This window comes from Trichomycterus rosablanca, chromosome 7 (assembly GCF_030014385.1).
Source record: "Trichomycterus rosablanca isolate fTriRos1 chromosome 7, fTriRos1.hap1, whole genome shotgun sequence".
Classification (NCBI taxonomy): domain Eukaryota; kingdom Metazoa; phylum Chordata; class Actinopteri; order Siluriformes; family Trichomycteridae; genus Trichomycterus; species Trichomycterus rosablanca.
Window position 1 is genome coordinate 8,057,529 of NC_085994.1, and position 16,621 is coordinate 8,074,149.

Here is a 16,621-nt window from a genome sequence, read left to right on the forward strand (position 1 = left end):
CCACTGGTTACTTAATTAATCAGTCCACTTAAGTTAACCAGTTAAACATGACCAGGTTTAATTTTACCCACCTCTGTATCTCCCACCAAAAAAAAAAAACCTTCAAGCTTAAGGTTTTTACAGGAACACTATGCCATTCTCTGAAGAGATTTTAGAAAAGCTAAAGTGGGTGCAGTACGGCTAATGGTTGAAAGGTTAACAAAGCCTACAAAACCCAAGGGAGAGTTTCATGTTGTGTTTGAAATAACGTAATTCAGTTTAATACACATAAAAAGCCGAAGCCCTGCCAAAGATTGGCACTCTATAATCCTGCCTTACACTCAGTGTTTCCAAGTGGAACCAGACCCACTGTGACACTGACCAGGATAAAGTGGTTGATAAAAATGAAAGTGAACAAAAAAGATTGTGAAGGTAAAATCAAGTTTAGTCAAGTCAACTTTATTTATATAGCGCTTTTACAATAGACATTGTCCCAAAGCAACTTTACAAAATCCAGGACCAACAGATACAAAAACCCCTATTGAGCAAGCCGAGGGCGACAGTGGCAGGGAAAAACTCCCTTAAAATTACAGGAAGAAACCTTGAGAGGAACCAGGCTCAGCATGGACCCCCATCCTTCTTGGGTGGCCTGGAGGATACTTTAAATAAATAGGATTTAGACAAATCATACAAACACAAAATTAAATTGAACTGAAAGTTATAACTAGCAAAAAAATAAAATAAAATAATTGGAGTTATTATTCAGTCCAGTCTGTAATAAAGTCTGTAGTGAGTTCTTTACATTCTTGGTGCAAACACGCCAGGTTTCTGTCACATCTGGCAGGAGCAGCAAGGTAAAATGTAATTTAAATGTATTTCCTCTACCATAAGCTCTAACTGAATAGACATTAATAGAAGGGCTTGTTTACTGATAGCCCTTTAAAGCCCTTGAAACCTTTAAAATAAAAATGATATGTCTGTGTTTTTACCCTGTCCAAAAATCCATTCTTGGAATTATCAATTCATTAATAATGCCAATTTTAGTACACCAAATGTACATGTTGTGCTTGTCACAAAGATATAACCCCATAATTTACCCCCATAATATTCTAATTAACAGGATGTTCATTAGTGCCTTGATCCTAAAATTGCTTCCATCCCAACAGAAATGTCTTTCAGCTCTGTTTTTTCTTTTTGTTATAGGGCATATGACCAGAATACACAGAAGTTTACATAGTATGCATTCAACTCCTGAATCGTTCAACTCTTAAGGTACAGTAAAAAAAATTACTATAAAACAATGTTTAAGGGGTATAATTATTATAAATGTAATGCAAGCAGTAAAAACAGGGCCATAACAACATATGGTTATATTGTACAGTTTTATTCATACATCTTTTGAATGGAAAATGATCAGATGGTGATTAAACATTTTGTATAAACATATGCTTTTTTAAATAGTGCATCTTTATATAAAATTACACCTATTTATTATTTTTTGTCTTTTTAAAAATTTCTTTAACAAATGCAACTTTTTATTGTAGTGCTTGACAAATTTCTTTGCCCATGTGGTTCTATTTGTTCATGATGAATGACGGTTATTGATGCTGTGCTGTCTGATTGACAGCTTGCGCTCTTGCCCTTTACGCACTGAAATCCCTCCAGATTCCTTAAATCAGTGGTTCTCAAACTGTGGTACGTGAAGCAGCACGAGGTGGTACGCCAGATAATCTCGGAAAAGTAATTACATGCACCGAAAAAATAAATCATTTAATAATTATAAATAAAAAAAATATGAAACAAAATGTGTAAATTACTAATAAAATCTGTTTCAAAGTTCTTATAATTCTGTTTTAATAAAATCAGTTTAATTTAAACGAATGTGTTTTTAAAAATATTCGGGGCTACGCAGCAGACACCGTACTTCATTACGTCTATACTTCAAGTTCGCGGTTTCCATCTCGAAATTTCCGAAACGCTTTTATCAGAGCAGATCTGCGTTTGAGTCTCACTGATCTCGTTCCTGACATCACCAGGCTGCTCCGCTAAACAGGCGCACTCACTGAAATGATCAGTGGTAACTGCAGATATACTAGTGATGAGTCGTTTGTGAACGGTCCGATTCCGGTTCTTATCGACTGTAATCCACCCATTCAGCTTCGCATCAGTAGAGGGAATTAATCATAACTGGTAATAAGAGCTGCACTTTCAGTATCACGGAAAGCGAGCGAGACACACACACACACACACACACACACACACACACACACACACACTTACATTCACATACACTAACACCACACACATAAACACACACTCGCACACACACGCAGAAAGCTAGAGCTAGTAGTATAATGACAAATAATTGAGAAATAAACTATAAACTTGTTTAATTGTGTTAAATCTGGTTATTTCATTGTGCTTATGTTTTAAAGCAGAAACAAACTGTCGCATCTCTGTACAAAAGAGGATTTTTCTGAAACTTAATGAAATGCAACCACAGTATGTCTCTTCCCTGTGTTTTTTTTTCCTTTTGAAATAAATCTTTTTTTCTCATTTAAGTGATGTTTGAATTAGGAATACATTTAAGGCAAGGTAGCAACATTTTATATTAATATCGGGGGTGTCTTATAGTTTACCCAGTAGCGCCTCCCGAAGAACGAAGAGCCATTTTTTTAACGGCTCTTTAAAAGGAACCGAGCCAAAAAGATCCGACTCCCTTCAAGAAGCCATAATTCCCATTACTAATATACTGTATATACACACACACACACACACACACACACCTAATTAATGTGTGCCATATGTGGTTCTGTGATGAGAAACATAGGTGGTACTTGGAACTTTTGGTTTGATAATGGGTGGTACTTGGTCTAAAAAGTTTGAGAACCACTGCCTTAAATCATTTAATATTATTATGCAGTAGAGGGAGTCCCTTCCAATCTTTCTTTGAGGAACACAGTTTTTAGACATTTTAATCATTTTCTCATGAGTTGTTGACAAACTGAAGATCCATAAAAAAAAGGAAAAAACAACTACAGGGGTATTATGAGAAAAGCAGTCAAAATTACATTTAAGCAAAACAGCCTGGCAGAAGACCCAACAGGTACAATTGGCCCTATCAGCAGGATGTAGGGCCCGGATGAGGTACACCTTCCTTTTCACTCCAACAGCAATTCCCACTGTCTGGTTGAGATACCAGCTCAAGCATACAGAATAAACAGAGAAATCCTCTGTACATTTTGAGGCTCTCTTCAAGTATCCATCGCTGGTTGATGTAAAGATGCGTAGGAGGCATTTGCTAGCCTGCTGCCCTATTCTGACAAAATCCTCCTTACAGTCTGTAGTGTCACAAACAACTTTAACCTGTTTCAAAATGTAATGCTATAATCAGGTCATAGATTCATTTAAACAAACACAGCAGACACATTTATTGATTTATAAGAAAATATACCTGATTAAGACATACAGTTGTTCATCTAACAGAATTCTGAATGCTGATTATTTTAATCAACTGTTTAGAACAAGTCTGTCAACATTTTTTCCATATGGTGAGTCACTAGACTTATAAAATGAATCAAACACAGTTTGTACGTGCACATTCCAATTAAGCTGAAACTAAGTTCCCTCCCAAGCACTCAAATTATGATGTGTATAGTTCATACACGTTAGTTTTTAAGATTTGTGCCACAAATCTGGGCATGGCTCTTCTTGAGAAATCTGGCAGCTAATCAAGGAAATTTATCACCAATGTTCCATTTAATTTGTTTTCTATTCTAGCTTATCAGCTACAGTCTTTTAGAAGTCTAACATACAATCTGGGGACTAATTTTCTGGGGTGATTTAATTACCCAGCTTAATTTTCGTCTTTGTGTTAAAAATTGACCCCTCTGTTGCTAAATATGTGGTCACTTCTTATGCTATCTCTGATGATTGTGGTTTGATTATTATATTAGTTTTTGTTAGGACTTTAAGCCTAAACAATGATATTTCATTCATTCATTAGGAAACACCCCAGACAGGTTGCCAATCCATCACAGGGCAAATAAATAATAAAATGTAGAGGTGTGCAGTACTAAATCATCAACAGGGGAAAAAAACTAAAGTTTAAAAAATTTTTGTTGTTGCTTTTGTTTAATCTGAACATTTTAAATGAATAAAAAATACTTACCTCCCATTGTAAACAAGAAACATTCTAAGCTTACCAGTAATGATATCTGCCTTATAGTTTTAACACTGGTGTTCTTTTTCATTAATTTATTATCTGTTTTACCACCACTTAAGGGCGGCACGGTGGCTTGGTGGGTAGCACTGTCGCCTCACAGCAAGAAGGTCCTGGGTTTGAACCCCAGGTGGGGCGGTCCGGGTCCTTTCTGTGTGGAGTTTGCATGTTCTCCCCATTTTGACCACCCTCCTAATATTGTGTTGGCCCCCCCTTAATACATTACACAGTTTGGGACATCCAGGCAAGCAACAGTGTACTTCCGTTGTGCAACATAATGATTATAATGATAATAATCAATGAATATTATTTGCCCGACACACACACACACACACACACACATACACTTTTTGATGTGAACTTCAATTCTTCCCCAACATTGACGCAGCACCTGATACACTCATTCCAGTGAATCACACTACTAATTTGTAATTTCCACGTCACTGTCATTGCAGTGCTGCTCTCAACACATCTGAGTGCTTTAATATTTTTACAGCTGTACCAGTTACTCATTAGTAGACTCATTCACTTTCCTATTCATGCTGGGTGGGACATTTATTACTTACAACAGGTTTGTCTGGATGGTGTTTCTCAAAATTATAGACCAAGTTCCACCCCTGCTTAACAAGAACACATTTTGTTATCTGCCCCAGTAATGTGCGTCTGACGAATAATTGTTAAACACTTTCTACAAAACATTAAACAAAACAGAACACTATGTAATTATACGTCATTATTCTTTGTTGTTCGTTTTAAAAATAGCCAACAAATTGTTATGGTTGATTAAAGCAATCAGCCACGAGTGTGTTACTGCGATTTTATCATCGGGAAGGAGTTTTAAAACGTCTTTCCCCATGATAAAATCATAGCAGTAACGCACGGTCTCGAGTGGCTTATTGCTTTTATAAAACGGCGGTCAACATAAAATACACTGCTCAAAAAAATAAAGGGAACACTAAAATAACACATCCTAGATCTCAATTAATGAAATATTCCAGTTGAAAATCTTTATTCATCACATAGTGGAATGCGTTAAGAACAAAATAACATAAAATCAAAATTATTATCCCATGGAGGTTTGGATTTGGAATCATACTCAAAATCAAAGTGGAAAATCCAATTACAGGCTGATCCAACTTCAGTGGAAATTCCTCAAGACAAGTTAAAATGAGGCTCAGTAGTGTGTGTGGCCTCCACATGCTAGAGGTAGCATGAGACGGTGTCTACAACCCACAGAAGTTGCTCAGGTAGTGCAGCTCATCCAGGATGGCACATCAATGCGAGCTGTGGCAAAGAAGGTTTGCTGTGTCTGTCAGCACAGTGTCCAGAGCATGAAGCAGATACCAGGAGACAGGCAATACACCAGGAGACATGGAGGGGGCCGTAGGAGGGCAACAATCCAGCAGCAGGACCGCTACCTCCTCCTTTGTGCCAGGAGGAACAGGAGGAGCAGTGTCAGAGCCCTGCAAAATGACCTCCAGCAGGCCACTAATATCCATGTTTCTGCTCAAACTGTCAAAAACAGACTCCATGAAGGTGGTATGAGGGCCCGACGTCCACAAGTGGGGCTTGTGCTTACAGCCCAACACCGTGCAGGGCGATTGGCATTTGGCAGAAAACACCAAGATTGGCAGATTCGCCATTGGTGCCCTGTGCTTTTGATGGATGAGAACAGGTTCACAGTGAGCACGTGACAGACTTGACAGAGTCTGGAGACGCCGTGGAGAACGTTCTGCTGCCTGCAACATCCTCCAGCATGACCGGTTTGGCAGTGGGTCAGTAATGGTGTGGGGAGGCATTTCATTGGAGGGCCGCACAGCCCTCCATGGGCTAACCAGGGGTACCCTAACTGCTATTAGGTACCAGGATAAGATCCTCAGACCCATTGTGAGGCCATATGCTGGTGCAGTGGGCCCTGGGTTTCTTCTGATGCATGACAATGCTAGGCCTCATGTGGCTGAAGTGTGTCAGCAGTTCCTGCATGATGAAGGCATTGAAGCTATGTACTGGCCTGCCCGTTCCCCAGACCTGAATCCAATCGAGCACATCTGGGACATCATCCACCAATGCCACGTTGCACCACAGACTGTCCAGGAGTTGACTGATGCTTTAATCCAGGTCTGGGAGGAGATCCCTCAGAAGAACATCCGCTGCCTCATCAGGAGCATGCCCAGGCATTGTAGGGAGGTCATACAAGTATGTGGAGGCCACACACACTACTGAGCCTCATTTTAACTTGTCTTGAGGAATTTCCACTGAAGTTGGATCAGCCTGTAATTGGATTTTCCACTTTGATTTTGAGTATGATTCCAAATCCAGACCTCCATGGGATAATAATTTTGATTTACATTGATCATTTTTATGTTGTTTTGTTCTCAACGCATTCCACTATGTGATGAATAAAGATTTTCAACTGGAATATTTCATTAATTGAGATCTAGGATGTGTTATTTTAGTGTTCCCTTTATTTTTTTGAGCAGTGTATAATAAAATACAACAATGTTCAATTTATTAATGTTTTTATTTACAAAAACACTTACGAAAAGCATTCTTCCATGAAATCAGATAGTCCGTTAACAGTGTTGCTAGGCAACATGAGGGCGAACATAACATTCACAATAAACATTCCTCCACAAACACTATTACACTATTTCTTGGACGAAACACCCGCTTAATGATTAGGATTAATGTTTATATTAATCTGGACATTTCCATGTATAGTACATTACTTAAAATAGTGTTCAACCAAGTTTGTACTTTTTCTTTTCAGTGGCGTATTAATATGGAATGATGTGAGGTGGTCATAGGTGTGCGTATATCAGGGATTTTACAACAGTTAGTTCCGACCTTGCAATCTGATTGGTTGAGAAGCGTTCTAACCGCGCTGATATTTGTGTAGGGTATGTAATAACAGCACGGCCTTTTCACACCACAACAGTATTACTCTGCTGACGCGTTGCCAGTAACGACAAGCTTCATGCACACAAACGCGCACGCAGGCGACACAGACTTTTTCCCGATCGCGTTTTAAATCCGTTATCTGATATACAATCTAGCGCACTGTGTAGGGAACATAAATCAAGGGTGTGTTCGAAAAGCTAGGGAGCTGTCTACATAGGCAGCATTTTACGTCATTCTGTGCACGCTCCCGAGAATGAGGCTGTTCGAAATCCTAGATGCCTTAAAATCCTCACTTCTGAGGCATCTTCATATTTCAATGTTATTTTGACTCAAGAACGAGTGAGCATCCGACGCAGCCTTAGTGATCAAGGCAATCCCAGCATTCAGTGCGGGTCGGGTGCTCTTCTCTCACAGAAAAATAAACATGGCTGACGGGGCGGAGAAACAAATGGAGTTAAAACGTAAGCGTAAATAAAATATTACTGATTTTTAACCTGTATGAACTTGTACCGAGTGTTTTTATTTGCAAGTTCGAGCTTGTCAGGAAATGTAACGGTTATCGGTACATGAAGGGAGATGTTATATTGACGTTAGCGTGCTGTGCTACCTCAGTTCATTGGTTTTAATGGCAAGATGCTAAATGCTAAACGCGAAACCCGAAACCCGATTGAATCGCTGTCTAAGTAGTGCATTTGAATAACCTGACTTATAAGTCATTGACTTATTAGAATCCTCTCTACTGAGGCAGCTGCCTATTTAGGTAGTACAGCAAGGCAGCTCACTAGGTTTTCGAACACACCCCAATTGTCTGTCTAGTGCACTATGTAGTGAACATGAATGCGTTATCTGATATACAATCTAGTGCACTGTGTAGGGAACATAACCAATTGTCTAATTCACTATCCAGTGCACTATGTAGGAAACATAAATCCGTGATCTGATACACAATCTAGTGCACTATGTAGGGAACATTAATGTGTTTGTAACGCGAACAGTTAGCTTAATAGCCCAGTTAGCAGCTCCTAAAAGTTCTGTTATCACCCATATCCTTTGTGTGCGAGAAGTTTTTTATTTCTTTTTTTTCCCTTTGGAGGTTCTTGCCTTCTACTTCTTGTTCTTCTTACCTCCCTGAAATGAACTTTTGCAACTTGGGATGTCTGTTTTGTAGTGTTAAACTTTATGCCTTTTTTAGCCTACTGTAGGGAATTTTAACCGTTGCATAGCAGCAACTAATCTGTTGTGGAACTACTTTTTGGCGGAAGGTATTGTCAATATTAAAGCATATTTATTATGAAATTCAGGGCTTTTTTGATTTATTTTCTTTCTTTATTTTGTAAAAACTGTTGTATAAAAGCAATAGAACACTCGAGGTTGTGTGTTATCGCGAATAACATCACGGCTGTGATGATCTAACACACTCCCTCTCGTGTTCTATTGCTTAATTTATAAAACGTATAGTTCCGGTCCTAAAATCTGATTGGCTGAGCCACGTTTGAAGCAGTTGTAAAATCCCCGATATACGCACACCTATGACCACCTCACATCATTCCATATCCTCCTGACTACCAGGGAAAAAAATGTCTCCCAATTCTTTGTTTTTTTTATTTCCCACATTGTCTGGAAGTCAGTAAGCATACTTAAAAAAAAATTATTTTTAAAAATGTTTTTATTTTAAAAATATAATGTGTCCACTGCAGTGGACATCAGAACACGGTACATATGAAACTGAATCATAATTGTAATAATTACTGTACATAAATTCCTAAGATAAGGTGGAGGATGTCATGACCACTGGCTTGTTTTCAAACCACTTGATGAAAGAATGTTCAGAACCTCTTCTGACGACTATCACAGATGCCCCGCTTTCTTTCTTTTTCATGGCCTGATCCCCTATAGTGATGCACTCCTTTGGAATTTTGTTCTTCATGAGAGTTCCAGTACCTGCCAACCTTTTCTCCATCAGGGTGTCTAGGGGATTGAAAGTTGTAAAGAACCTTTCCAAAACAGGTGGGTTCCTCCGAGAACGGTCTCTGGCAAATGAAGGAGAGCTTGTTTTTCCAATGCCCCATCCCCCTGTGACTCTTAAGGTGGTCTTACCCTCATAAACCACAAAATCTAAGACCATGCCACTTGGTGTGGCCAAGACAAACACCTTTGATCCAGTAGGGTATGGTTTGGCGTGTACATACTGGCGAATTGGGCAGCAACCAGTAAATGGAATCATTTGCTCATCAATGGACAATTTTCCTGTTCTAGGCTCTTTTAGACATCCTTGCCTTACTTTGTCCAGAAGAGACCTGACTTTCCACAAGAGGTCTGCTTTTGTCCTCACTGGAAATATCAAGATTATTGACAATCTTCCTTAGGAATTCCTTAGTTTATAGAATAAATTTTTGGTCATGGATTCTACCACTATTTAAACTCTGGTGTTAGAGGCCCAAAACATCTGAATATTTGGATACCCAAGACAGGCCATGTAAACAGAACTGCCAAAGAATATCTAAAATTTTTCAGGATTGGTGTTTAGTGCTGCTTCAGACACAAGGACTTCATGTTGGTTTGTGCACATAGCCATTTGACACACCATCATCAATGTACTGTTCAAAATAATTAATTGGGGTCCAGTTTTGGTGTGTTATGGCATCATTATTCTGAATAGGAATAGGAGGATTATTCAGTTGAGGGTTAGATTTTAAGAAAATAATAAAGGTAGAATATAAGTTTCTTTCACAGTCATCTTTACAACGAATTAGCGGAATAAATGTTTTTGTGACTTAAAAAATGTAAGTAAAAATGTATATGTGTAAATGTAAATGGTAATATAATACCTTGAGAATACAAAGTCAATGTGTACCATTGTAGTCCTGACCCAGAGTGGACAGCAACTGGATGTGGACGGTTCTACTTGCTCTGACTTTTCTGCCTCTGTTTGTCCTATCTTAATTTTATCATCTGCCTCAAACACTGCACCTTGTTCTTCCTCATCAGACAACTCAATATCTGAGTTTTCATCAACAATCTGCAGTAAAATTCTCTCTGCCTCTGACAGTGAATCCCTTCCATTTCAGTTGAAAAAATTGAGAACAAAATTGAGGTAATAAATACAAATGTCCACTGTGGAGGACATTTTTTAAACACTCTCCTATCATGGTAAAATATAGTTGTATTACTTTAGGAAATGGTTTAAAGTGTCCTTCAGATATTCATATAAAATAATAAAACAACATTTTAAGACAAAATGTGCTCAATTATAATTATTAAGCATTTACCTTTCTTCTTTCCATAAAAGGTGATTGTGTTGATGGATGCCATATTTTTTAAAGAGCAAGAGGCAGTTCCCCAAACCCCACCCCCATAAATTTGGTATCATTTAAAAGTTCTAAATGTCCTCTTTAAAGAACAAAAAGAGTTAGCCCAGTAGTATGCATGGTGTGGGTGATATTCAAGTTTAAATATGTCCTCTAGAAAGGACAAAATTGAATTGCTGGTAGTCAGGAGGATATTAATACGCCACTGAAAAGAAAAAGTACAAACTTGGTTGAACACTATTTTAAGTCATGTACTATACATGGAAATGTCCAGATTAATATAAACAGTAATCCTGATCATTAAGCGGGAGTTTCGTCCAAGAAATAGTGTAATAGTGTTTGTGGAGGAATGTTTATTGTGAATGTTATGTTCGCCCTCATGTTGCCTAGCAACACTGTTAACGGACTATCTGATTTCATGGAAGAATGCTTTTCGTAAGTGTTTTTGTAAATAAACACATTTATAAATTGAATGTTGTATTTTATTATATTTTATGTTGACCGCCGTTTTTGGTCGCTGTGTGTGCGTTAGCCACTCGTAAGCCACTCGAGACCATGCGTTACTGCTATGATTTTATCACGGGGAAAGACGTTTTAGTCGTTTCAAATGACTCGTGACTCACAAAAAATGACTTGTGTGTGTCATGTAGTTAATGACTTATAAGCACACATTTACAAAATAACGGATTATATTACTAATGGGACATGTGGTTATAAATTTAATAGCATCTGGAAGAACATAAGCTAAGGTAAGCAGTGGGTATGATTTTTTGCTGTGTTTTGGATTTTGGCCGCTGTGCCGTAATTTGCAGTGAAAACAAAACGTATCAGTTTAAGCTTTTAACTGGTACCTTCTTGTTACAGAAATTACATTCATTTGCACAATGACTAGGAAAGTAAAGGCACTAAGTGAAACTGCAAAATACAGTTGCTGATCTGTTGTTGTTTTTTATCTGAACTTACATATTATTTGTTTATTTTTACGCTACATTTCCAAAATATGTTTTGTGTAGATTATATTGACTTATAGTGACTTGACTCGGACTCCAGCCTAAAGACTTGTGACTTGACTCGGACTCGTATTTTGTGACTTGTGAACATTTCTGCTATTAAGAAACTTCTAGAAGTCAAATCGTCAGATTAACTAAAGTTTCACTTTGACGTATTTACTGATTTGCTGTAATGTGTTGTTTTAGACAGCAGGGGGAGGTATTGTATCTCTTTTCTATTTTGGATGCATCGAGCGCCAAAAATACATGAAAGCGTTTCATTCGAGTGTGTCTGCATACTGAACAATTTCTGCTGTATATGCATTACATATGCATGCTAATATTCTGCAATACAGCCCCAAACCAGAAAAAAAATGGGAGAATATGGAAAATGCAAATAAAAACGCAATGTTTCTTACTGTACTGTGACTTTTATGTCATTGCAGACAAAATGAACCACAAAGTTTTTATGTTTTGTCATTTATTAAAGGAAATGTAATACAAATATGCTACACTGACTCAATTCCAATTAAAGTAACCACAACATGTAAATGAATTCAGATTATTTATAAAATACTGAAGTAATTGATAGGTAAATACTCTGCTTTAAACCATATTATTCAAAAATTTACTGGAAATCAACAATTGAAATAAAACGGGAACATTAAGCCAAGAGACTCTGAGTAGGATTGTTAGTCTGATTATCAGGTTGTTGTTCTATCTCACATTCCAAACTAGTCTCACACTGTCCAGCACTTTGAATCCTCTCGTAGCCCCTGGTTCTCTTCCTTTTTCGCAACACTATCACTATGATTGGCACCACAACAATCCAGCCTAGAACACCAATGACTATGCCAACTGTAACACCTTTTGAATGAGCGGAGTCATCATCAAACATCTGGGACACTCTGGCAATGTCCTCAGGCTTTGCCACCTTCCACATTTTTGTATCTTTGATTCTTACCCAAGCTTTGTCTCCTTGCGTCATCACAGCTACAGTGTTGGTGGCTAACATGCTAATCACTGGAGGTCTTGTGAATGGTGGTAATTTGACAGGGAGTAACTCACCACCAGTAAAAATACCTGACTGAACACAGTACAGTACCTGGCATCCATCACTTATGGCAAAAAGATGTTGACTAAACTTGGGTGGGCAGCGCAATTGGCTTTTTGCAAGTGGGTTTGTAGCCTCACAGCTAAAAAAGCCTCCAAAAGGTACAGAGAACTTTGTTCCTGCCTCATAGTCACTGCTCAAACAGATCATAGTGCCGCTAGACAAAAATTTTTTAGCAAAGAAATTTGCAGGACAAGATCTAGATCTGGTCAGAGGATTTTGTAAATTAGGGCCAAACAGACCCCCAAAGAGATACCCAGAAAATTCTGGGGCAACCGTACTAGTGGAACACCAATATGTCTTGACTTGTGCACGTCTAACACGATACACATTATTACACACTTGATCACAACATTTGGAAAACCACCAACATGACTCACATATCCTTTGGCATTCATAGTTGTTGTATGGCCTTTCTATCACTTCAGTGCGCAACAGAGTAGGCGTGTATGGCTGCTGACAAGAATATGAACCAGTTGCTGGATTTTTCTCAGAAAGTTCCTGGCAGATTGGACCTCCATCAGAAGACAGTGGGGTGCACATTTGGTAAACACCACCAAAGCTAAGGTTGGTGTTAGGACCTTCACAAGAAGCATCATCTACATTGGCCTGGAAGTTGAAATTTTTGGAGTCTTGATTAACACACCCTGGAATGGTGTTAATATTGTAGTATCGCTCTATGGCCTGGCTCACAGACTTTGCTACTTTATTTACTGTTGGAAGTGGAAGGTCTGGAAACGTAGCTGAATTGAGGAAATAGTGCAGGGGTAGTCCACTACGGTCAATAGCTATTAGATTGTTGAGTGTGCTTTCCTGCCATTTCTGTAAAGTGATGCCATGATAAAACAAAGCTCCACCATGACTCATTGTGAGGGAGTATGTAATGCTATTCTGGTAGGCAGCTGTTTCTGATGATTGTTGTGAATCTTTACTGCCAAAATCAAATTTAACTTTGTTTAAAAAATTGATTCCAGCTGATGTTGAAACAGAAGACGAGGAGGATTGTGAGTCAGAAACGTATGATGATTTTAAATAGTCCTCCTCTACCAAAACAGCACCAGCATCCACACTAGTGATGACATGTGTGCCATAATCAAGCACCATCTTCTCAGACAGGTAGTCTGCCTGGCGAGTTTGATTGTTCTCAATAGCATCTGCGATTTCCTCTGCTTGACGGGCAAAACGTGCATCCAGGGTGAAATCAGGAAAAGCCTTTACTGTGTACAAGTGGTTGCGCACCTGCAAAATACAAATCGTTACATATATTATAAGAAGACAATCCTTATGAAAAACTGCTGTTAGCATTAACTTTGAATATCAATAAATGTTAGTAACGGTGCCAAGGTGGCCCAGCGGGATATTCCACTAGCACACCAGAGCCGAGATTCTGAACTCCTTGGTTCAAAACTCGGCGTTGCCACCAGTCAGCTGGGCGCCATCTAGCGGGGATAATTGGCAGTGCCTGCAGCAGACACGGTTCTACTAGAGCAGGATGACTATGTGGGTGGGGTCTTCAAACGCTGTGTAAAAATCCTGACTGGCAGATAGAGAGGCACAGGTGAAAAAGGGTTCCGCAAAGGGCTGTGCATGGGTCGGAGGAGGCGTGAGCAGCAATATACCCACCTTGACTGCAATCAGGGATCCCCCAGCAGTGGAGGACAAATTAATCATGCTAAATTGGGAGAAAATGCATAAATAAAATAGAAACATTAAATAAAAAGGGAATTCATAATGGACCAGTATCAGACACCATTTTACTTTGAGCATTTTAATCTTGCTAATCCATGTACTAGAATGTTGAAGGTGGAAGTAAGCTGAAGTTACAGACAGTTACCAGATATGAGGATAAAACAGGGGTCCCCAGGACCCTGGAGCTGTGCCAACCTCACACTATTTTCTGTGCTCCTGTGCTTCTATATACTAGAAATTTAGCATTCGGTAATTCCACTGGGGGTGAAGAAGAAAGCCACTGATCCTATACTGATGCCCATGGTGTAAGGCTTGCTTTACTGTGAACATTGTTCCCATAAATTGGCACGTGAACAGTTTTATGCTCTTTTTAATGGGTGCACTCAAATAAACCCTATTCATATAGGCACTGACATTTTTTGTTCTCTACAAATGAGTGAAAGGTCTGCATGTAAACTTTTGACTATAATTAAATGCATTTTAAAATGGTTCATAATTGTATTCCTGAAATACAGTTTGTGCTAATTACATTTAATTCATATGTTTTATGTGTTTAATATATTGTATTTGAAAGTCTTACCTGGACTCGAGCCATGACAGAATTTTCTGTTACTTGATGGGTCTTCATTAGGGATGCACCGATCCAACTTTTTCAGTTCCGATACCGATCCGATACATATACTTTGCATATCGGCCGATACCGATCCGATACCATTGTTGAATTAATAAACCGTATACTTTATTATGTGGGAAAGACTTAAGGCATCAGGATTGACTTAAACATTACTAAGTTTGCAAAACAAAGTATAATTAACACAGATATAAATGTACTGAACTGCTATTTATTTGTCAATAAAATAATAAACAGGCATCTTAATATTTCAGTGTTATTTTCACTCAACGAGTAAGCATCCGACGCTGCCTTGGTGACCAAAGCAATCCCAGCATTCATTGCAGAAAAATAAACATAGCTGAAAGGGGCGGAGAAACGAATGGAGTTATTATCAAACGTAAATAAAATATTACTGATTTTTAACTTGTATAAACTTGTACCGAGTGTTTTTATTTGCAAGTTCAAGCTTGTCAGGAAATGTAACGGTTATCGGTACATGAAGGGAAATGTTATATTGACGTTAGCGTTAGCGCTGTGCTACCTCAGTTCATTGTTTTTAATGGCAAGATGCTAAATGCTAAACCCGATGGAATCGCTGTGTAAGTAGTGCATTCGAATAACCTGACTTATAAGTTGATGACTTATTAGAATCCTCTCTACTGAGGCAGCCGCTTATGTAGACAGACTGCGAGGCAGCTCCTTAGGTTTTCGAACACACCCAAAATGTAGCTGCTGACAATGAGAAAAACAGTAGTAGCTTAAATAACTTTTTCAAATAAACTTATCCGTAAATATTTAGTGCAAACAGTAATTCAAAATAAAATATAGCAGCTAAACATGAGTAATAAACATGTTGCCATCGAACTTGTTAGCATAGCAAGCGTGAAATACCTCCATGCAGCTGACTCTTTGGCTCGCTGTATGTTGCTCTTTTTGTTTGTGTTATACGCCATACGTCAGCAGCGCGTCCTGTTTGGGCTTAGCATGCATCGCAAACGAACTACAGTGAACGTATCGGACCCATGGATCGGCCTGATTATCCGATATCCGATCCATCTCATTTTGGTAATATCGGGACCGATATCCGATCTTAATATCGGATCGGTGCATCCCTAGTCTTCATGCGCTGGTTTTCACTGGAAAACTTGCCATTAACCTCAGAGGGGAAGGAAGCTTCCACATTGATGGAGTTTGAAGTGGAACTTGTCTGGTTAAGCCATGAGCTGATTATCTCAGAGTTCATCTCTACTTTGCTCATCTTCAGCGGAACAACAAATATCTCATCTGGAATGAGGTAAACACCGTCCTCTGTGGTCTGGCACTGCGAATAGCTCAGGTTAATCACTCGACCCATGTCCAAATTGCGCAGGTTGTCCCAACCTCCACCTGGAAGAACCTCCAGCGCTGGTATACTAAGATTTTTGCGGCACTGGCGGAGTCCATTGCTTGGATGAGTGAAAGGGTGTAGGTCTGCGGTTCTGATAAAGATAAAGAGAGCCCACAGACAGATTGTTTTCAAGCCCATAATGCCTAGGACAGAATGATCAAATTTTGAGATGCACAAATATTATAACCTGTTGTTACCACATGATGGGTGGATCTTGTTTAATGCAAATAGGCGTTGTCACTAACTGACAATGAGAGGAAAGTAAACATACAACCCCAATTCCAATGAACTTGGGACGTTGTGTAAAACAAATAAAAACAGAATACGATGATTTGCAAATCCTTTTCAACCCATATTTAGCTGAATACACTACAAAGACAAGATATTTAATGTTCAAACGGATAAGCTTTATTGTTTTT

At 38.7% G+C, this 16,621-nt stretch overlaps 1 protein-coding gene across 1 annotated transcript; it reads right to left on the reverse strand.

The window, feature by feature from the left end:
• Window positions 1-11,914: 11,914 nt before the first annotated feature.
• Window positions 11,915-16,340, reverse strand: LOC134317611 (macrophage-expressed gene 1 protein-like). Its single transcript, XM_062998323.1, has 3 exons — window positions 15,924-16,340; window positions 14,783-14,824; window positions 11,915-13,752 (listed from the first exon to the last, which is right to left on the reverse strand). The coding sequence occupies exons 1-3, from the start codon at window positions 16,338-16,340 to the stop codon at window positions 12,064-12,066; spliced, it is 2,148 nt and encodes a 715-aa protein (XP_062854393.1). The 3' UTR covers window positions 11,915-12,063.
• Window positions 16,341-16,621: the final 281 nt, after the last annotated feature.

What these genes read in the sequence shown, in the direction of transcription:
- LOC134317611 (XM_062998323.1), bottom strand. Translation starts at nt 16,340, where the DNA reads ATGGGCTTGAAAACAATCTGTCTGTGGGCTCTCTTTATCTTTATCAGA. An exon ending in AGCGCATGAAGACTAGGGAT is followed by an intron (nt 14,825 to 15,923) that starts GCACCGATCCGA and finishes TCCCTAATGAAG; the next exon opens with ACCCATCAAGTAACAGAAAA. An exon ending in CTGTCATGGCTCGAGTCCAG is followed by an intron (nt 13,753 to 14,782) that starts GTAAGACTTTCA and finishes TGTATTTTGCAG; the next exon opens with GTGCGCAACCACTTGTACAC.